This window comes from Nematolebias whitei, chromosome 21, assembly GCF_014905685.2.
Source record: "Nematolebias whitei isolate Nwh7 chromosome 21, NemWhi1, whole genome shotgun sequence".
In the NCBI taxonomy this organism is placed as follows: domain Eukaryota; kingdom Metazoa; phylum Chordata; class Actinopteri; order Cyprinodontiformes; family Rivulidae; genus Nematolebias; species Nematolebias whitei.
Window position 1 is genome coordinate 19,169,696 of NC_056518.1, and position 22,750 is coordinate 19,192,445.

Here is a 22,750-nt window from a genome sequence, read left to right on the forward strand (position 1 = left end):
ATATATATATATATATATATATATATATATATGCATTTTAAACCCTTCCAACACTCTTGCAATAGTCTAAACAATGTTTCTAAACTCTAAACGTTCTAAAATAGCACAGCATGTCATAATTTTAGCTCTCTGCCAGCGCTCTCGACCACGCCCACTTTTCCGTGCAGAGCGGAGATCAGCTGATCAGCTGCAGGAGGGAGCTTCTCCCACAGCTGTGGGCTGCACACAGGTGCTGAATAATTTAAAATCATTTATTTTAAATAGAAATCCCATGCCGATCGTGCGGCTCATCCATCAATCAGACAATTGTGTGTCATGTCCAATCTTACTTTGAAAAACCGCGATAGAGCGAGTCCGCGATAAATGAACCGCAAAGTAGCGAGGGACTATTGTAAAATGATAAACACTGGTAAGTAAATAAAAGTTTAATTACGTATCAACATAAAATAATCTCAATTTGAACTAGAAATTAACATTTTATTTTGAGTTTACTGTTTAAAAATTCCTTCCTTCAACTGTTTTCATACAGAATAACAGACACTGAATGCGTTATAGATTTGAGTCCAGGCTGCCATCGATGATCCTGGTTGTTATCTGTGTTGTCGTTAACTAAATAATTATCTTGGTGATTTTTGTTGTCATGTAACCCAAAAATAACTGCATGGTTTCAACAGATCAGTTGCAGCCGATTCACGCTGACGTAGAGGAGAGTCCTCCTCGTGAATAAACTTCCCCATGAATGATCACTCACAGACAATGTCTGAAACTCCAGCATTTAGATTTTATTCTTTACAGCTGTAGTGCTTTTTGTGGGCTTTCTCCTCGCAGCCTTCACTGTCTGGACCACATTTGGAAGGAAGCCCCCTTTAAATTGTAGACTTGCTGTTTTGAGCACCGTTTTTATGGGCTCTTTGAGTCCGGGGGATTTTTAGTGAGGAAATGTGGTTTATCCAAACAGAATATTTGGATTGTTGTGTTTGTATGGTCACCGCCTTCTGCTTTTTTTTACTGGCTTTTACTATAAATATAAGTGTCATGGCAAGCCAGAGTGTGTGTCTGTATCTAATTACCTCTCATTTATAAAGCTTGCGCGTTGTTTCCTCCTGAATTTATGAAGGCGTTTGATAAATAAAAGATGTACCAGATTGCAGGTGCAGCAGCTTCTCATGCGAACATGTGAGAGCCGAGCCAAAACGCGGATGTAAAAGCAGCGACAAAGCAAAGTCAGACTGCGGCCAGACCCGTTAATGCTCTTGTTCTGATGAAGAACTATTTAGCTCTGCAGTCATAAGCAAGTGGAGGTATTTACTGCAGCCATTAATGACTTACAGGTTGGAGGATTGAGCCGAAGCTCTTTCAGCAGACGCCTGTGTGTGTATAGTAACCCAGGCTTACAGTTAAAAGGAAATGGGTAAAGGTTCGGCTGGAACACGCTCAGTCGAGTCTGTTTCCTATGAGATTGTGTGAGTTGGATCATTTGGCATGAAAACAAAAACCCATCTACAAACCACAAACACATCTGCCACGCTTACTTGCACGGAGGAGCCCCGAAGGCAGGATAAACAACAATCAGAACAATACCACTTTGTTGCACATTATCGAGGAATGTCACTAGACTTTGGATCAAATTCACTTGGAGGAAATCAAAACTGGAACATGTTAAATAATAATAATACATTTCAGTTAATACCCGCCTGAATGAGTGAACTGAAAAACACAACATGGCTAAATCGGAAATAAAATTGTAGTTTTATGTCACAGTTGGCAGTGAAACCTTTTTACTTCTGTTAAGTTTTATTTCAGAATTTTTTTGTTTAAAATAAAAATCTGTTGTTTTTTATCTGCTCTTTTATTTAAATGGGGGTGTTTGGGGCTTCCCATGCTGCCATGTACTCAAAGACTAATAAACTATCCATGAGTGGACCCATAGAGACTCCTGACAACATGTGGACAGGATGAACTGCCCCTCAGACAATTTTTATTGTTGTTTTAGAAACATTTTTTAATTCCCAACCAGTATTTTTTGAGTTATGCATAAATATTAAAATTAGAACATCTTATCTAAAAGTGATGCAGAAAAACTGGTTCATGCATTTGTCACGTCTAGTCTGGACTGTTGCAATGGTTTGTTATCTGGGTGTCCAAATGCTTCTTTAAAAAGTCTTCAGTTGATCCAAAATGCTGCTGCCAGTCTTAACTGGAGTTAGTAGGAGAGATCATCTCTCTCCAGTTTTAGCTTCTCTCCATTTTCTCCCTGTCAAATCCAGAATTGAATTCAAAATCTTACTTCTAACCTACAAAGTCCTCAACAACCTAGCTCCATCTTGTATTAGTGATCTTATTGTTCGATATTTTCCTAATAGAGCACTTCGCTCTCAGACTGCAGGCTTACGTTCGGTTCCTAGAGTTTCCAAAAGCAGAATGAGAGGACGATCTTCCAGTTATCAGGCTCCTCTCTTGTGGAACCAACTTCCAGTTTCTGTCCATGAGGCTGACACATTGTCCAGTTTTAAGACTGGGCTTAAGTCTTTCCTTTTTGATAAATCCTATAGTTAGGGTTGGCTTGTTATGCTGCTATAAGCTTCGACTACTGGAGGACAAATTGACCTCATGTCCTTAAAATTAATTGTTAAAATTGAATAGTTTTCATTTGATACTATTTCTATCTTAACATATGATTCTTGACCTGCCATTGTGTATCTGTTCCTACCAAACCCAGCTGGTTGAAGCAGATGGCCGCTTGTCCTGAGCCTGGTTCTGCTAAAGGTTTCTTCCTAATGAGGGAGTTTTTCCTTTCCACTGTCGCCTTCATGCTTGCTCAAGATGAGAGTCTGAGATGGAGTTAAATTCAAAGCAGTCTGCTCCTCAGATAAATAATGTTATTAACTTACTTTTTATATGTATGAATGTTTCTGTTCAGCGCCCTGAGACGACTTCTGTTGTGACTTGCGCTATATAAATAAACTGAATTGAATTGATATTCATTAGCAGGAAATGTGAGTTGGTTTTTGTCAGTGATTTCTTCTAGTAATTAGTTTTTACAGATTGCACCTTTATTCTTTCTCTTGCTGCCTGTTTTGTCATTACTTATCTTTCTTTGCATTTTTTTTTTTTCCCCGTTCCTTTTGCCCAGCTTGTGAGAAGAACGTTCAAACTGTGTGTACGAACTCATCAGAGGAACACCTGCAGCCCTTTAAGGAAAAGATGGAGCTCTTCATATCTGCTGGTAGGTCCCGATTCTTCTTGTTATCTGTAGTAAAGACAGAAATGTTTGGGGTCAGACGTTGTCATTTGTTCTTTGTTTTAAAGTCGAATCGTTTAGTTCATAATTGAAGACGCTGGTGAGGTTTCATTCATGATGAAGAAAAACGTGTTTGTTCTCTCTCCCTTAATGCACTCACGGTGACACCCTCACCCTCAGACAGATGTTATTGGCTGTTTGGTCCTGCTCATAAGTATGACTCTGTTAAGACAACTTCAAAACATAGATCATCCATTTAGACGTAGAAATTAAAGGCACAAGGAAATAAAAGCCCTGATTTTTGCCCAGATTCACTGCACCTTTTAAAAAGATTATATAATTTGGTGGAGGATCCATCTCCCAGGGTGTGCTTGTTCTTGCTGAGAGGAGGACGTCTCTATAGGACAACATGAAGATAGGTCTACAGGCCTGTAGAAAGGATCATGTTGCCTCTAACACGGTTCTCCTGTACTCTGAGCTTCCATAAAGCTGCAGGAAATCTCTGGCTGTGGCCTTGTAAAGCCGGGCTGGCCGCGGTGGATCACTCCCGGGGACCACAGTGACAGGAACAGAGGTTCCCTGAAACACCAGCAACACTTTGTGTCGTCTCTCTGAGCCAAACACCATTAAAACCCCCCGCTGTACCGTCTCCCTTTTAATGTTTCCAACAACCAAAATGAAAACGCGTTGTAGATCTCTAACTTTGAGCCAGTTATCATGACAGCAGTAGCTTTATAAATTCAGCAAGAAGAGGTAGTTGTCTTACCTTCGTTATTTTTCATGGACTCCTCTAAAGAAATGAGGAAAAATGTACATTTGGGCTGGCAACAAAGAAGTTCAGCTAGATAAGAAACGTTAGAGGACGGCTCTAAATATAAACCAACAAAGGATGATTTCAGACTTTTTGTTGTTGGTGAAGTATTTTAAGGGCCCTTGCTCACCAGTAAGCCCTGGATCTTTACCATCGGAGGATGCAAACAAGATTGCATCGTCATGGGAACTGATGCTGAAATGACAACTTGCTCAGGAGTCGTGCATCATCATTTCTGTTGACAAAATGAGAAACTTGTGAAGTGAGCACATTAAGAGAGTCTCTTTTTCAAAACACATCTTCCTGATTCTTTAAAGTTCTCATGCATTTGTGCACAGGCTCTTGCTCCAGTTCACTACACAGCAAAACGCGCAGCACTTTTATCATAATAAGTCTCCTGATCCTCATTTAAGGGAGCTTTTTTCAGCATCCTAAAGTAATCAGTAGCTTTTAAGTGTTGCGGTTGCCACCGGCTGCAAAATGGCCTTGTTTTTTTCTAAATCACATCTTGAGCATAAGCCTTTTAATGGAATACTTGTAAACGCATTTTTGTTTTTCATCGACAAAATTCCTGGCGATCTTAGCCGTGCTTCATAAAGAAGTGGACGGAGGTGCACGATTGCCGCTCGAGATGATTCCATAACTTCAAAAAGCAAAAAAAAAAAAATAAGAAGAAAAACAAGTCAACAGCGTTCAGATCAAAGAGCAACCGAGGCTGTTAAACTGTGACTCATTACTGAACGAGTTCCTCATCCAGGTAGTCGCTCTGGCAGCTCACGCATAGATACACGTGTCCTGCACATGATTTTACGTTTTAAAACGAACATAAAACAGAAGGGAAACTCCGTGTGAATGTTACAGGAAGTATCGGGGAGGTTTACTTAAATGGACGCTTTACTTACTTATGCAGAGAATGAATAAATAAATAATACAACTAGTTGGACCTCAATGAGTCCCATGCTCGTCCTCTTAAACTTGTCTGTGTGAGCCCTTCCAGATCTCCATCCAGTAATCCTTCAGAGTGCTGCTTTACCTGCACTGTGAAACCCTGGTGGGATTTGTCACTTTCTTTTGCAATTATCTCCGTTTAAATATGGCCACTTTGACCATTTTTACCACCCACCTCCCAAGGCAAAGCAGCGATGATGTGTCTGTGCGTGCACCTGTGTGTTTGTCTACGGTTAGCTAAATATCTCATGAAGCAACTGATAGATTTGAATTGAAACTCTCAGAAAATAATCACTGGGTGTACATGTACCACTAATTCACTTTTGGAGTCAATTCAAGATGGCCTCCACACCTAAGTGACCTTAGCAAACACAAATATAGCTATAAAATACCAAAATTCATGCTCAATAATCCAGGTTAAAAAAAATCCAATAACGTTCAGTCATGTCATCTGGACAGTTTCTTTTTTTAGACATTTCGTCCTTCATCCAAAGGACTTCTTAATTCCTTTGTCAGTCGGACTGATTAAGTCCTTTGGATGAAGGACGAAACGTCTCAACGAGGAAAAAAAAGAAACCGTCCAGATGACCTGACTGAACCTTGTTGGAGCTATAAAATGGTCGATCTTGCAGATATAGAGATCAAATTTGGGGTGGTAGTAGCTGAGACTGACCCTCAACACATAGTTTAAATACTAACAGATCAAGCCAGTAACTATTGAAGTGAACTGTTATTTTGTTAGCATAATATTTCATGAACCACTCGACATATTTCAATGAAACTTTCAGAAAAACGATCACTTTTCATTCCACCTTTATTTATACAGGTTAATCCCGTTGAGCCTCGGGGACTCCTTAACAACAGAGACCTGATTTTAACAAAGAGTGATGACAACAATGGACAACAAAGACAATAGACAATCATAAAGGATGCATACAAATTGAGAATAAGTGAAAATAAAATGGTATTTTTTTTTTAAAACTGTACATTTTCAACTACCGGTAATTAGATTTCACAGTTCCAATTATTGCAGCCAGCTGATATTGGTAAAGATTAAAAGATGTATAGGTCAATCGTTTTTACACATATTGAGCTGAAATCTGGTGTGGTAGTAGCTGAAAAGTCATTCACAGCACATACTGATCTCTTAAGCATTAACAGATCATGCAAGAGATTGTGTGCACAAGGTTTGACCAAAATGGCTGTTACTGTCATTTCTGTATTTATTACTTGAAGAATGTTTGGCCTTTATCTTTTAATCTGCTCTAGTTCAGTGATTGTGAGGAAACAACAATGTCTTACTTAACAAATATGAGCTTTTTGTTCCAAAATATTGTAATAAAATAAAAATCATTTGCCTGCTTTTGACGCTCCAGCACAGTTTAGCATCTTGAAATTATGCCATTGGAGGGGGAAATTTCCCCAACTTTCCATGTGGAAAAAAAACAACACTTTTTTTGTTGGTGTTGAGTCAAAACAAGTTATTTTCACTGGTTTGCATGTGTGTGTGTGTGTGTGTGGGGGGGGGGGGGGGTCTATCATGCAAAATAGCTCATGAACCATTAGTTGGATATTAATAAAACTTTTAGAAAATACCATCAGTTTGTGCTCAATAATCCAGGAACAAATCCAACAATGTTCAGTCAGGTCATCCGGACGTTTTTTTTTTTTTTCATCCGAAGGACTTCTTCAGTCCGAGAAGCCACAAACAAACTGGAGTACCACAAATACCACACTCCCATAGTGGGAGAAAAAAACTGTTACCAGACAAGCCAGTCTTAGAAAATAATGAATAAAAAATAAATGCACGTTTACAACAGATTATCTTTTGGATTCGCCAAAATTCAAGCTGACCAGCACAGTTAAACTTTAGCCAACACCAAATTGACTCAGCTTGGTTCATTTTGCAACCATTGAGCAAAAATGTGGTTTGGTAATAGCTGAGCATCTTTCTCAACACATGCTTCAAGTGTTCATAAATTGCATGAGCCCACACAATATCTCAAGGTTGCGCATAACGCCGTTTACAAGGTTCGACTGACACAGAATGGGAGCCCATTTTGATCCGTTCTGACACGTTTGAGACTTATAAAAGAAAATATCTGATTAAAAAATAAAAATCTTCAACATCCCCTATAAACTGCTCTTCTCTTTCTGTTATCTTGGTTTAAGTAGCGGTTTGAAGGAGTCTGTCAGAGTTTTAAAGCCGTGATTTATTGTCCCTCTCAGCATGCATGTCTCATAACTTTCTAGTTAGCGACACGTGGTTTCATGTTAACACATGGAGCGGAGGAAGAGAAACTTCACACGTTCCCTCGCTGGGCCGCTTTCTTTCCCTCAGCTTTTCGGCTCCTGTGCCACCTCTGCAATGTCACACCAGAGGGGTACCTCAGGCGCCAGCCTGACCCCCACTGAGACTAACACCATTGGTCACGGCCCCTCTCCCCCCACCTCTTCTCTTCAGTCCAGACATGGCCACCCCTTCATTAGGTTTACATGTAAAGAAGGTCCAAAAATAAAAGGGGTTGTTGATCGCAGGCTTTGGCTCACCTAGTCCCAGAAGACCCCCAAAACCTGCCTTTGAACAATTTTTTCGGAGACTTCCCCCCTCTTAAATCTTCAAGTAGAAAAAGGTCCCCCATCATTGTAAAAGAAAAGGATGAATCTGGAAAAATGCAATAAATCTGAGATCACAGGCACTCTTTGGCCCTAGATAAATTCTTGCACCTCGGCCCGGCCCACATCTGCCTTGCATTTAGACACTTTTACATGGCAGGAGTCCAGAGGAGCCTTCGGTTCCCAAGCCTCTCTTCAGCTTCAGCATGTATGCAAACACACAAAAGCCTGGCAAAGAGACCGCCGCCCCCCAGCCCAGTTGTCACACTCACTGCAGCTTCAACGCACGGAGGTATGAAACTGTACAAGGTGCCTGGGTAACATGTGACATCTCAACCCTGAGATGGTCTTCTTCACCCATCGACTCATGACTCAGGAAGAGGTTAATAACCATAGCGCCCCCATCTGGAGCCAGTGGCCCTTACCTGAATCACCCACCCCCCCCCCCCCCCCCTCCATGTGACCTACAACTGATTTACCTGTTATTCTGTGTTGCAGCTCAGAAGGAGCATTCTGCTGAAGATGATCGACTCAACGCAGCTCAGAAAAGGTAGAAACCACACAAGAAGCACAAGAAGTATGAACTCCACTGTGTTATTATCACCCACTGCCGAAACATGAAGGCACGCTATAATGTCCTTGCCCGTATCTGTGTGGTAATGTGTCTGTTAGCATAATATCTCGTGAACCAGTGAACAAATTCCAATGAAACTTGCAGAATATAATTATTTAGTATATCTACAAATGAGGGCAGCACGGTGGCACAACTGGTAGAGCTGCTGCCTCTCAGCGAGCAGGTCCTTGGTTCAAACCCCGGTCCCGGGGCCTTTCTGGGTGGAGTTTGTATGTTCTCTCCGTGCATGCGTGGGTTTCCTCCGGGTGCTCCGGTTTCCTCCCACAGACCAAAAACATGCATGTTAGGCTGATTGGTAACTCTAAATTGTCCCTAGGTGTAAGTGAGAAAGTGAATGGTTGTTTGTCTCATTTGTCTCTATGTGGCCCTGTGATGGACTGGAGACCCGTCCAGGGTGTACCCCGCCCCTCGCACAGTGATTGCTGGACATGGGCACCGGCGACCCCCGTGACCCAAAATGGAATAAGCGGGTAAAGATAATGGATGGATGGATCTACAAATGATTAACTATTAGAATCAACACAATTCAAGAAGGCTGCTACAGCCAACTGACCTTAAAAAATAAAAAATATATATATTTGTTTTAATTCAACCTTTTATTTATAGTTCATTGAGTCACGAGGACTCATTTACAAGAGAGACCTGTTTTAGACAAACCACAAATAAGATACAGACAACAATAAACAGCCATAAAATGCATATAAACTAAAAAGTAAATAAAAGTAGTGCTATAAAGCAAAATATAAAAACAAGGTCAAATACTAAAAACAGGAACATGTCTGCATTGATTTTTCCATTGGACTTAACAATTATTTAAAATCCCTTAGAGAGGTCAAAGAGCTTCAGGTTTATTTGCAAGGTGTTCCAGGAAACAGGAGCTGAGTAAGAAAAGTCCTTTTTGACAAGTTCAGTCTGCAGTGAGGGGACGCTGCGAGTAATTATGTCCTGAGAGCGCACGCTGTAACTGCACTGACGACGTGATATGTAGGAGGAGATATATGAAAACAGCAGACCAAGGAGTGATTTAAAGATGAAAATGTACCAGTATAAAGAGTGTGCATGAAGTTAATGATGACCAGTTAACCAGTGAATACAGGGTGCAGTGATGGGTACTGTAGTTACAGCCAGTTATGAATCTTAGCACACCGTGATAGACAGCATCCAACATCTGCAAGGTACAGGCAGGGGCATTCATGTAAATAATGTCACCATATTCAATGGTCGGTAGGAAAGTAGCAGTTACAAGGTGTTACCTGTCATTCAGAGTTAAAGAAAAGAAACCCAATTTTAATTTCGGTTTCTTTATCAAGTTTTCGCCATGAGGCTTAAAAGAGATGTGCATCAACCAAGGTTACCAAGTATTTATGAGTCGGCAAACTCAACACCATTCGTAGCTAAAATAGAAGGAAGGACTGCTGGTACTAACTTCCTGTTTGAAAACATCTCTTTGGTTTTATCAGCGTTTAGCACCAGTTTGAGATGGAACAAATCTGACTGGATGATGTTGAATGCAGAATGTAAAAGATGGAAAATCTTTACAACCGTTTTATCTCAACAATTAACAACTGTGTCATCAGCATAGAGATGCAAGGATGCGTCAAAAATGTTCTGACCTACATTACTTATGTAGATTGTGATGAGGATGGGTCTTAAGACTAAGCCTTGTGGTACACCATTATTGACAGTTAAATAGCTGGAAGAAGTACCATTATGTTGAACACGTTGCCTTCAATCTGAGAGTTAATTAGAGAACCAACCGATAGCATGTTCTGAGAAACCAATTTCTGAGAGCTTATGACATAAGATATCATGGTCCACAGTGTCAAAAGCTTTAGACAGGTCTAAATAAAGTGCAGCACAGTAATCCTTAGCATCCAATGCTTCAACAACATCATTAAAAACCTTCAACAAAGAAGTCAGCTATGTCACATCAATTTTATGTCTTTTAGCTAATGCTAATCTAATGCAACACTGGACATATTTGAATGGAACAAACTTATAATATTTTAATGAAACTATAAGTAGAAGTAAATTATAAGTAACTATAAGTAAGTAATCAATGAATGTACATCCACATCGAATTAACTTTCGGGGTCAATTCAGTCTAAGATGGCCTCCACAGCTATTTGACATAAGAAAACAGAAAAATGGCTGCAACTCGGTCCATTTTACAGACATTGCACTAAAGCTCCGTGTGGTGGTAGCTAAGCAGGATTCCCAACACATACACTTAGTATGTTATCTTGTAATACCATATGAGATGTTATTTTCAAGGTTTGGCCAAAACAGAAACAACCATTTCACCACAAGATGGTCTCGTTTTGAAACTCTGGCGGGTGATATGCATTCCTTCAAGGAATGCCGGTATTTTAACTTAGCTTGCATAGCTGCTATCAGATAAGAGTAGTGCCAAATCTTTGTTTAAGCAATATTATCAGCTGCTGATAACATTTCCAGAAAGATGAAGGGGTTTCTTAGTGTTTATCTAGCTGGATAAATGAGTCATTTATTGACTGTACATGTTTGACATTATTTAAATTTTACATTTGCTGATGTTCCATAAATTATTCTCCTTTGACTTCAACGCTTGTTCAGATTTGCAGCAAAGACAAATAAGCACGTAAACCTGGATGCCCTCGTCCTCCTCCCCCCGGCGAGTTTCTGTCGTTCTTATCTGCCGTGTTTCGGGCCGAAGACTCCCGAAAAGTTTCCGCGAGAGGCAACTTGATTTATGGGACGCGCTGGCAGCCGCCGAGCGAAATTAGATCTGGAAAATTTCATATTGGAAAAAGATGGTGGAGCAGACAAACAAAGCAAACAGATCGTTTCTCTGGGACGGGGAGCAGAGTTCGTAAGACACCAACAGCTAAAACAAATCCTGGGAGACGCGGAAAGAAAAAGGTGAAAGGCGGCAAACGCAAGGAAACGAAACCCTTAAACAATAAGAAATGTGATTGATGTGTGTGTGGGGTGGGGGGGGGACTACTTTAATAAAGGTGTTGAACTAGGTGAGTAATATTGATCAAAAGGCGCCCGCAGCTGACAACACCTTTCCTTTAATTTCATCCAAAAAAAAGATGGAGGGGGCTGGTTGAGTGGGGGCGCAAGAAGGAGGTGGGGGTCTCGCTCAGTTTCCCACAGAGCCACCTCGTAAAAGTGACACGCTTCTGATGAATATGGGCGTCAGTGGGCACTCTGGGCCCTGGGTGGGCCCTCACATCTGTGCTGGATGAGGGATCCTCTCACGAAGTGCAGCCGTGCCGAAATGTACCGACTACACAATCCTCCGAGTTCTCAGATACATCAATCTGGGGGGGGGGGGCGCTAAGCGTACATCAGGATACAGATAAGAGATGTCAAACCTAACGAGTTTCAGAAAATATGTGTCTGTACCCGAAAAATAGCAAAAACGTATAAATGTATGCATATTTTTATTAAGTTTAATTTCTGGATTATTAAAGAAATTTAATTTAAATATTTTCTAGATTCAAAAACATCTTCTCATCTGATTTTGAGGAACTGAACTAACAGGAAATTACATTAAAATTATCCCTCTATTTTAATGAATTGGCTTTATAATACAGTTAAAGTCATTTGTTTGTAGTAAACATAAACTATATAAACTGGACAAAATTGAATTAAAGTTTGCTTTAATTATTTTCAAATAATAGTTTTTATTTGGTTTTATACAATAATTTAAACTAATAATCACAATATTTCAAATAATAAAATAAAATACAGCAATAAAACTGTAGCATTAGTTAGAAATTTATTTTTTGTCCACATAAAAAAAGTTATAAAATTTTAAGAACTCAAAATTTAAAAAAATATTTCTTTAGATTATTTTTTTTGCTGTTTATTGGATATTTGTGAATAATTGCAGTTGACTAAAATCATTTTTATCCTTTTTTGTGTATGTGTAATGTATTTACCAAATTAAAGCATTAAAATAAAACATAACTTTTCATTTAGTTAACGATGATAAAAATAAATTCAGCCATATTTAATTAACTTAAATCCTACATTTAACCAAAAATTGTGAAAACAGCAAATATAAAATATAATTTTTATTAAATTTCTTATTTAAATTTCAAATGCTTGTAACAAATATTGAACATTTTTTTTAATATATTTAATTTTTTTTTTTTTTTAGATTTAGAATTAGTTGAAAACATTGCAGGGAATTAAAAAAAAATAAAATAAAACCAAGGGTAAAGAGAAGAAATTTCTTAAGTTATTGCACTTTAAAAAAATTGTTAGTAAACAGAACATTATAAAAATTACAGTAATAGTGTCAATATTGCATTAAAAAAAACAATTATTTTAGATGAAAGTTGTAAATTTTAATATTTTGAAACACACATAATATGTACAAACTAACTAATATAAGTTAAAATATTATTATCTGCATGTTTTTTTAATAAAATATTGTCAAACAAGTAAGAGTCTCATAAAAATAATTATGATAAATAGAATTCTTTTTTTTTTATAAATGACCCAAAACCATTTGACCAAAACTCTTTTGAGCGATTAATATAAACAAATGAGGTAATAAAATTAAATCTCTAACAAAACCATTTCCTGTTTGATCCTTGGTTATTCAGACTCTTTGAGCTCAGGTTTTTTTTTCCTCTCAGTTCTGTCTCATTAAGTTTTCCTCTCCGCTCAATTACATCTGGCCTTGGTGCCACCTCCACAGCCAGCTGCAGTCTGCTTGGTGTCATATTCCACCCTGGCATTATTTGATTTTTAAAAAAAAAAGGGCGTCTGATTTTAACTTTCACTGCACGAGGGGATGCAGGGGTGCCTGACCAGATATTCCTGGGGTTCTCCCGGCTCTTCGTAGTTTTATAAAGTTTTTTTTAGCTGTCAGCGAGGAATGCTGTGGGTGCTGCTGAACCCTCCCACTGTTGGCATCATCGTGTAGATTATGGAAGGTTTCTGTTTCTGCACACGCACGTGATTTTTTTATTTATTTTTTTTTTTTTTTTGCCGAATTCACACAGTTTGATTCGTGCGAGCTGTGACACGATGACCCCGGGGGTCGGGAGAGGAGCTGATGGAGAAGACTTCCTGTTCGTCGTGCCGAACCGGGCCAGCTGCTGCAAAGCTACCTGTCCGTTTGGTCGCTTTAAACATCTCAGTGTGTGCTGCGTGCAGAAAGATGTACGGCTCTGATTTAAGTAAAGTGACGCCTCCCGGAGAAATGAGAAGCAGGTTCTTACAGGTTTTTTTTTTTTTGGTCCGGGCACCGTTTCACTCTCCACAAAACATGTTTAAATTAAAAAGCCCCCCGAGCATCGGGGGGACAGCGCCCCCCGGGTGTCACCGCGAGAGAGAGCATCCCTAAAATCATACCCCCCCCCCCCCACCCCCCACCCTTTTATCAACCCTCTGACAGTCGCGGCCAGAAAATGTCTTTCATGTTTCGGTGGGGCGGGGGGGGGGGGGGGGGTGCACTTTCCATCGTGTGCTGCTGAGCGCAAAGTAAGAAGCGTACAGCGACGCTGCAGACAATCTGTTTATTTGCATAGATCAGATTTGGCGTGTTTTGTGTGCCCGCTTGCCTCATTCATTGTCTGACAGTGAGTATGTTTTACATGCGTGTGTTTGTGTGTGTGTGTGTGGGGGGGGTGCATATTCATGGCTGTCTATGTCTTCTCTGGCAGTGTAATGTAACCCCTGCACAGGTCAATGCGATAATGGAGCTACCTCTGCTGGCTCTCCCCTGTAGCCCAGCAGGGTGGACATGCTCACTTCAGCTCTGTGTGTGTGTGTGTGGGGGGGGGGGGGGGGGGGGGGGGTCTGATTGCATCCATCACACACCTTGAACTTCTCGCTGTGTTTCAAATCTCGAGCCTCCCTCCAAAACACGCTTCCATCCCCTCCCGAGATGTTCACGCTCCTCTGAACGGCCGCTGCTTCTCCCTCAGCTTCCAGGATGTGGTGAGCTACTTCGGAATGAAGCCAAAGTCCGGGGAGAAGGAAGTGGCTCCGAGTTACGTCTTCATGCTCTGGTACGAGTTCTGCAACGACTTCAAGAACTCGTGGGTCCGACAAAGCAAGACCATCTCCAAGGAGAGGTGAGTTGGATGCTTGCTGTAAGTTGTTCTGAACGTTCAGTTTAGTTGTCAGGAAGAGGAGGAGTGTGTGTTGGTGGCGAAAGCAAAAGGCTGTTTTTGTTTGTGTGTGTTCATTTGTCTGTTAGCAAAATATCCCATAAACCGTTGGTCACATTTTAATGAAACAACCAGAAAGTAATCATTGGATGTGCATCTACAGCTGATTGACGTTTGGAGTCAATTCCTTTAAAGATGGTCATCAGAGTCAACTTACCTTAGAAAACACAAAATGGCTATTACTGAACTGCGTTTTCAACTGCTGAGCTAAAGTTCGGCGTGTTCGTAGCTGAGAGTCGTTGCCAACATATACTTTGAGCTCTAACTGATTGTTCAAGATCTGACTTGAAAATCCTGACATTTAACTATTGTAGTCAACTGTGTCTGTCTGTTAGCAAAATTTCTCATGAACCACTGGAGGGATTTCAATGAAACTAGCTGAAAATAATCAGTGGTTATGCAACTTATAGTGATTAACTTTTGGGTGGCCAAAAATTCAAGATGACTGCCACAGTTAGTCAACTTTATCCAATGCAAAATGGCTACAAGTTAGTCAGTTTCACAGATATTACACTAAAATTTAGCGTGTTCGTAGCTGACGGTAAATCACATGTATTCCAAGCATGATCGGATCGTGGAAGATAACACATATTGTTCATTTCATCGTTTGACCAGAGTGGCTGCAGCTCTTTGTCTTTAAAGGTAGTGAGCGATATGCATCCATTAAAGGACTGCCTGGCCTTTAATTTGCACAGAGACAAAAATCAATAGAGTTACTACAACCACGTTCGTGTCTCGGCTATCTTAGATCCTTAAAGCCTCCGAACATCGTGTCGAACTAGCACAGAGGTGATGTGCAGACGCTGAGGTGCAATCAGAGCTAAGAGGGAGGCCGGCAAAGACGGGAGTAGCTGAGGCCTCGCTCCAGTTTCTGAAGGAGTGGGGTCTGATTTAACCATTTTTGACCTGAGGTGACATGTTGGGTTGAGGGGGAGAGTGCAGACCCTCCTGGCTGTGCTGGCCGGCTGACAAGGGTGCCCGTTCGGTAGCTACATATAAAGAGTAATGGATGCTGCAAGGATGCTGACGTCCACCATGAAGGGTAGCAGAGCTGCACGACGACAGGGCTGCTGCCGTTTGAACAAACATCCACTGTCGTTGAATCTTTGAAGCTCTCGCCACGCTCCAAAGATAAAGGTGCGCATGGATTTCTTTACCTTTACCTTCTTTGGTCACGAGCTTTGGGTTGTGACCGAAAGAATGAGATCTCGGATACAAGCGGCCGAAATGAGTTTTCTCCGCAGGGTGTCTGGGCTCTCCCTTAGAGACAGGGTGAGAAGCTCGATCATCCGGGAGGGGCTCGGAGTAGAGCCGCTGCTTCTCCACGTCGAGAGGAGCCAGTTGAGGTGGCTTGGGCATCTGTTTAGGATGCCTTCTGGACGCCTCCCTGGTGAGGTGTTCCGGACACGTCCCACTGGGAGGAGGCCCAGAGGAAGACCCAGGACACGCTGGAGGGACTATGTTTCTCGGCTGGCCTGGGAACGCCTCGGGATTCCCCCGGAAGAGCTGGCCCAAGTGGCTGGGGAGAGGGAAGTCTGGGCCTCCCTACTTAGGCTGCTACCCCCGCGACCCGACCCCGGATAAGCGGAAGAAAATGGATGGATGGATTTCTTTACCCTCGTGCAGGATCCTGTTTGTTCCCACCGAGTGGATCCTCGTGCTCTTTCTTAATGACGGTCATGTCTCGCGTTACTCGCAGCTGAGTGTGCTTGCGAACAATTAACTTTATTTTAATTACCACTTGCACACTCGTAAAAAAAAAAAACCACAAGTGTTTTTTTTTTAACGGCTGCCTCGTTATCTCGTCAAACCACCGTCGGTCTCAACCGCGGCTCGTTTCAGAGGCTTTCACTGTCCGCAAACTCCCTTATGGGTCTGTGTGCGTGCGTGTCTTATCTTAGGGACGTCCCTAAACGTCCTAAAAAAAATCTTCACAACTACAACAGGACGAGCGGTTTCTTACTCACGTTTGATTTTGGAGTTTTCAGTGTCTAGTTCTACACCAGTTCTGGAAAAGTTGGTACAGTAGTCCCTCGATTATCGCGGGGGTTATGTTCCAGACATCACCGCGATGGGTTAAAAACCACGAAGTAGGAACGCTATATTTATTTTAGTATATATATTTATATTTTTTTAAGGCTGCATAAACCCTTCCAACACTCTTGCAATGTTCTAAACTCTTAAACCTATGTAATTTTAACAACATGCGTACATGTACTGTACAGTACTGCAAAAATGTATATGGGTACTGACCAGCTCTGCAGACCAGCAGCTCGGCTCCAGTCCGACAGACAAAGCCCACCGCCCCGTCCAGTCCAGGTTGATGTGCACGTGGATAATTGAGCTTCGGGAAGTTTCAGGATTTTTTTTCAACTTTCCTGCCAGTTCTGTGAGCTGCACAGTTGTTACTTTTGACTTTGCATTGTAAAACTTTCTCTCCATTTCAGCAGAAAGCAGCTGCTGGAAGCACTGTTGGCTTCTGGGTACTGTAGTTCTTTTGAATGGCGTTACAGTATAAGCTTATTGAAAGAAAACTACAAAATGGCGGCGCCTGTCTGATGTTTTTTTTTTCATTAACTTTTTATCCTGTATGGTCCCAATCACGTGAGTAATATTAAAGTTGACAATCGTTGAAAAAAAGGCAAAAAAGTGAGTTTACAATAGTTGAACTGTAAAGTAGCAAGGGACTACTGTATGTTTAAAATGAAAAAAAAAAACACATAATGTAATGATTTATAAATCTTACAAATCCATATTGTATTCATGATAGAATTTCACAACATCGAGGAACTGAGGAGACCAGTTTCTGGAGTTTTTGGAGGGAACTCTTGTTCCATTTTTGTTACAATGGAGGATTCTAGCTGTTCAGCAGTCCTGGGTCTTTTTTACATTTTTAACTTTACATTTTATGATGCTCCATATGTTCTCTTATGGTTAAAGATCTGGATTGCAGGCAGGCCAGTTCAGCAGTCTTCTGTTCACTTTCTTGTAACGGGTGCAGTTATGTGGTTGTCTTGCTGAAATATGCAAAGCCTTCCCTGAAGAAGACGTCATCCTGATAGGAGCATATGTTGTTACAGTAGTCCCTCTCTACTTCACGGTCCGTTTATCACGGGCTCGCTCTATCGCGGTTTTTCAAAATAACTGGACACAACTGGATGACCGATGGATGAGCTGCACGATCGGCATAGACTTTTTATTTAAAATAAATTATTTAGCATCTGCAGCACCTTTGTGCAGCCCACACTGCAGGATAAACTTCCTGCTGCAGCTGATCAGCTGTTCTCCGTGCAGAGCAGAGAAGTGGGCGTGGCCAAGAGCACTTGCAGGTGGCAAAGAGCAGAGGAGGCAGGGAGCTGAAACCATGATATTCTGTGCTCTTTTAGAGCGTTTAGAAACACAGTTTAGAATACTGCAAGAGTGTGGGAAGGGTTTAAAACGACTTTATATGTATATATTACTACTTACTACTTGTACTACTATTCCTACTTCGCAGTTTTTCACTTATCGTGAGTCTTCAGGGTACGATCCCCCACGATAAACGAGGGACTACTGTATACTCTTTTGCATTGATTATGCCTTTCTAGATGTGCACGCTGCCCATGTTATAAACATCAATGCACCCCCATAACAGCAGAGAAGCAGGCTTTTTAACTGAGCAATGATAACAGACTGGAAGGTCCCCTTAGAAATAGCATCCATGGTTTCCAAAAGAAATTTCAAATTTTGATTAATCTGATCATAGAACAGTTTTTCATTTTGTTTCAGTTAATTGTAAATGTGCTTTTATTTCATCTAAATGATTCCACCCCTTACTGTTAGTGCCTTTTGTTGCCCCGTCCTAACTTTTGGTGATACGTTGTTGCTATAAACTTCCATGAAATGGCTTGTTAATTCTTTATCATACCTTTTTTTTAATTTACATATTTCTATTTCTGCAGGTTGAAGGAAGCTCAGGAAAATATTAATAAGATTACAGCAGACAAAAGAGTGGAAACCAAGAAGATTAACGCCAACAGCCTGGTAAGAGCTAATCTATACTGTACGTAGCAAAGGAATGGAGTTCCATCAGAGCCACTGAAATCAATGTGTTGATGCCAACAGAAGGAGAGGCTGCGGCAGAAGGAAGCCAGCGTGTCCTCCAGCTGAGTCGAAAGGCGAGTGACGACAGAAGAAGCAGGAGAAGCTCCGTCCATCTTGTTTTCCACCTGATTCATAATAACAGGATCAAACGTCACTGGATGTGTCGGTTCAACCAACAGCCCTCTGCCCCATCATCTACACTCCTTTGCACGTCCATGTTGAGGATTGTTTTGCACAGAATGCACGATGTGAGACCTAAAGGTCAACGGTTGACCTCATTCATTCAGCGTGGCGTGACCTCTAAGTGCAGCTTGGGAAGGTTTTCAGGAGTTCGGTGGGATTCTCTGCAGCGCCAGCTGACACCTATAAGTTCCCTCCTGAATCTTCAGAAGCTGAGGATGTTCACTTTTGTGTCTTTGCTCGTTTGTTTGCTTTTTGTCCGGACGCGCTGTAAATGTTCTGATGTGAACGTTTTTAGCTTTTGGTTCTGTTTTGGGAACATGTATTGCTTCCTGTGGGTGTCTACTGAGAGGAAAATCCCTGTTGACAAAACAGATCTTTTCTCTCGGAGCTCCCAGCATCCTTTGCAGCGGCGGATAACTCACATTCACCACAGCTCATTAAAAACTCGCAAAGACGTCGAGTTGCCTTATTGGCAGGAACCGTGTGGCTTCTGAGCAATACCATGAGCAAGCTCAGCGCTGCGTTGAAGACTTGTTGAGTTGTGTGCGAGTATGTGGAAGTTCTGGCGTTGTCGGGTGCACCGCAGCAGACTAATCTATCCTGGGCGACGGCCAGAGAGGAGCAGCAGCTTGGTCCAAAGCCTCGGCCTCCTCACACACACAAGCTTAAAAAAAACACACCAAAAGAACGCAGCATCTTGTAGCCGTGCACCCACTCACCTGTGTTAAAAACAAAGTTGTACTTTGTGTTAAATTGAGTCCAGCACGGTTCTAAGCACCTTCCTGCTTGCAGCAGCTGTATAATGTAGCACGCTGTAAGCTCTCTAATGCTAACATGCTTTTATTTCAGCTGTTTTTGCACCTTTTTTTGTTTTGTTTGTTTTCTATGCAAAAAACATTATTTGCTTTATGGCGTAAAAGTAAAAACTCAAGAAGTAAAATGACGTCCTCTTAGATTTGTTTTATTTTTATGGCAGTGTATGAAACTGGTGCATTCTGGACAAACGTGCATCTGGAGAAAGAAAAAAAAAAAAGTCTATTTATGTAACAAGCGGATCGTTTTCTGCAGAAAACCAGATTTTTTTTTTAAGGATTCTTATTTGATTTAATTTAATGAGAAGCTGCTTAATAGTTTATTCTGAAAAACATATATTTTCACAAAGATGTTACTTGTTGAGAATGAGAATTGCCTTTTCTGCCTAGTTTTGTAGACGTGAGGGTTGTGTTTTGGGAAATGAAAAGATTTAAGCGTGCTGTCTGAAGCTATGTGAGCTGGAATACCTCAGATCCATCAGATTTATACATAAAACTGCACTTTGACCTCATTTTTTAACCCTCCGTGAACTTCACAGGTGCCCTTTATTGATTTTTTATTTTTTTTAATTCGGACTTCTAAGGAAAAGAAATGTAAAAATAATCTGACACTGAACAATCAGGTGTCATGTCTGCGATTTTATGGAATTGTTTTAAATTTCAAGGATAAACTGAAAGCCAAGGAAGCTGTTCAGATGGAGACTTGCACTTTTAAAAAGATGTATTCAACCTCCTCCGGTCAGTTGTTTTGCTGTGTACTAGGCCTGGAACCTGCAAAAATCATATTTATTTCAAAACGTTGAGTCACCAGAAGAGTTTAATCATTCATAAAGCTGCTGGGCGGTTAAAGAAATTGTCAGTTGGAATAAAGTTTGACAGTAGATTTTAGTTTTATGACATTTAAACTTGTTTCTGGAAATATAAAATAAATAATTTGATTTTAATTTGAGGAGTGTGTGCCTTTTATGTACAGGTTCTATAAGAGAAATGTTGATCAAACTTATTTTACAAACATATAATGACCTGATATTGATATTTGGGAGAACATATTTCTTAATATTGGTTTAAATTTAAGCATAGTATATCAAAAAGGACACAATTGACAGATTTGTGTCTTATAAACAGTCATTTCTATAATCTGTTGGAGTGAATTACCCAATTTAAAGATGTAATTTTTACTTAAAAGGGTTATGTCTTCATAGAAAGCATATTTTAATATGTTGAACACCATAAGAAATGTGTACATATCACATCAGTTTGTTGAGTTTTCATGGATAATTTAAACAAAAATAATAAACTGATTAAATCAAATATTGGCTTTACATTTAAAACTATTTCATTTTGATACTTAAACACTGTACATTGTGAACGGGATTTCTTTTCTCTAAAGGCTACAGAATAGATTCCAACTTATATAAAAAAAATTATAATAAAACAAAAAAAAATGTATACCAATAGATATCGAAATTCACAGAAATCAATTAGGTTGAAAGATTCAATCACATTTTCATTCACAAATATCCATTCGTCACAAATTCCACACAGTGGAAACCTCCAGTTCTACAGAAACGCATGCGTAAAATGCGGGATTGGATGGAAATGAGCGTGTTTGGAGACGTGAGTCCTTAAATAAAGCCGAGCCTTTTTGCAGTCCTGTTTCTCTTCCTGCTTCTGTTACTGAGGTGGGGAAACCGTGCGTAAAACGTGCCCGTTTTTAAAATTCGGACTTTCCGAGCAGTGCGATTTTTAAATGTATGATGTCAGTTTTTGTTCACACAGTGTGCAAGAGGAGAGATTTAGCACATCTCCAGATGGAGACGCTTCTCTGCTAACAAACCATCCCGTCCTGGAAGAAGAGTTTGTCAGTGCGTGTTCAGTCCAGGTCTATGGAAATGCAGCGGCACTGTTTGACGCGCTGGATGCGCTTCTTCTTGGTGGGGGGCTGCTGGTCCGGACAGTTCAAGGTAAAAGTCATGGTGGTGAAGCGTTTGGGCTTGCAGAAGGAGCAAGACTGGAAGGCGCCCTCCTCCCTGCGGATGTGCCTGGGGATGTAGAAGGAGTTGCACTGTCCGTAGCAGAAGCGGTTGATGACGGTGCGGCTGACGCAGCCCTCCTCGTGGATCGTCTGTTTGAGGGGCTGCGTTTTGCACCAGTCCCGTTTCAAATACTGCCGCTCCGTCACATGCAGGGCTTCCTGGCTGGACTCCAGCACCTCGTCGGCCGGTGAGGACGAGCCGGGCCTCTGTCGGGACCCCGAACCAGCCCGCGGAGGCTGTGGTTGCTGCTCCGATTCGTTTGGGTTGTTTTTGTCAGGATGAGGAATGGCCCCTTGTGAGGCTCGGTTTCTTTTTGAGGCCGCGGGAGAGGACAGCAGCCCAATGATGAAAACCATACCACAGAAAATACGCCTCGAGATAGCCATCCTTGGGGGTGGAAAAAAGAGAAAGAGAGATGACTAAAATAATTAATCATCCGCACCTTCCAACCAGTTACGCACAGATGGCAGAGCTTTTACGCAGCGTAAAAACGCACGGATGGAACACTTGTTTTTTTTTTCCAGTTGTTTGAAACTTAATGAAAATGTGACTTTTCTTTTGATTGCTTGCATAAATGATGAAAGCATATGGTTAATCTGAAAGCATAAAGTGAGATGTATTAGGATGTCCACACGTGGCACACAATGTTCAAGTGCGAGAGGAGTACAATACCTGCGCGTGTCTCGGATGCTCCAAGAGGGATGATGAGATCCTGTCAGTCCTTCCTACAGCAGCAGACTCTCTGGTGAGACTGTGGATGGGTGGGAGACGAGGCGCTCCATAAGCAGGGGCCAAGGGAGGGGGTTAATACAAATTGCTCCAGCGCCGGACTGTCTCCCTTTTAAATGTCTGCCAGCTGAGATGTGCACAGCAGTTATTGGCTGAGCGCGATGTGGAGAAAATCAAGACAATCCGCCCCCTCAACACTTCCCTGAACCCGCTGCAAGAAAGCAGACAAGCGACGATCAGGGGGGAGGAGGAAGAAGAGGGGAGAAGACGGGTCGCAGGTTTATTAGAGGAAAAAGTGAAAGTTATTTTTTATGAGCAAAAGAAAACAAGTATTTTACACAAAAAGGGGGTGCGTGTCTAAAGAGCATCAAGTTCATCATAAGAGTCAATCTAATCCAAACTTTAGATTTATAGAAATCTCAAAATCCATCAGTCGCCCGCCCCCCCTCCACGAGATCGGAAGAGCCAACAGTCCCAT

The 22,750-nt window shown here is 41.2% G+C and overlaps 2 protein-coding genes across 3 annotated transcripts in view; one reads left to right on the forward strand and one right to left on the reverse strand.

Annotated features, from left to right (window-relative positions):
* The window catches only part of LOC119427735 (formin), a 60,107-nt gene extending 41,419 nt beyond the window's left edge, over nt 1-18,688 (forward strand). The window contains exons 15-19 of the mRNA XM_037695374.1: nt 3,134-3,226; nt 8,115-8,166; nt 14,184-14,333; nt 18,371-18,452; nt 18,534-18,688. Of these exons, the coding sequence (XP_037551302.1) occupies nt 3,134-3,226; nt 8,115-8,166; nt 14,184-14,333; nt 18,371-18,452; nt 18,534-18,578 (422 nt within the window). The 3' untranslated portion in view covers nt 18,579-18,688. The remainder of the gene's footprint in view (nt 1-3,133; nt 3,227-8,114; nt 8,167-14,183; nt 14,334-18,370; nt 18,453-18,533) is intronic.
* Nucleotides 18,689-21,352: 2,664 nt separating this feature from the next.
* Nucleotides 21,353-22,286, reverse strand: grem1b (gremlin 1b). 2 transcript variants are annotated; one of them, XM_037694595.1, is made up of 2 exons: nt 22,216-22,286; nt 21,353-21,930 (listed from the first exon to the last, which is right to left on the reverse strand). In XM_037694595.1, exon 2 carries the CDS (start codon nt 21,927-21,929, stop codon nt 21,381-21,383), a length of 549 nt encoding a protein of 182 aa, XP_037550523.1. In that variant the 5' UTR covers nt 21,930; nt 22,216-22,286; the 3' UTR covers nt 21,353-21,380. The 2 variants fall into 2 exon arrangements, with proteins under 2 accessions (XP_037550523.1, XP_037550524.1); XM_037694596.1 differs by lacking the exon at nt 22,216-22,286 and having other exon boundaries at nt 21,353-21,700; nt 21,815-21,899.
* Between the last annotated feature and the right edge of the window lie 464 nt (nt 22,287-22,750).

Excerpts from the sequence above, each read along its gene's own strand:
- grem1b (XM_037694595.1), bottom strand. The coding sequence starts at position 21,929 with ATGGCTATCTCGAGGCGTATTTTCTGTGGTATGGTTTTCATCATTGGG.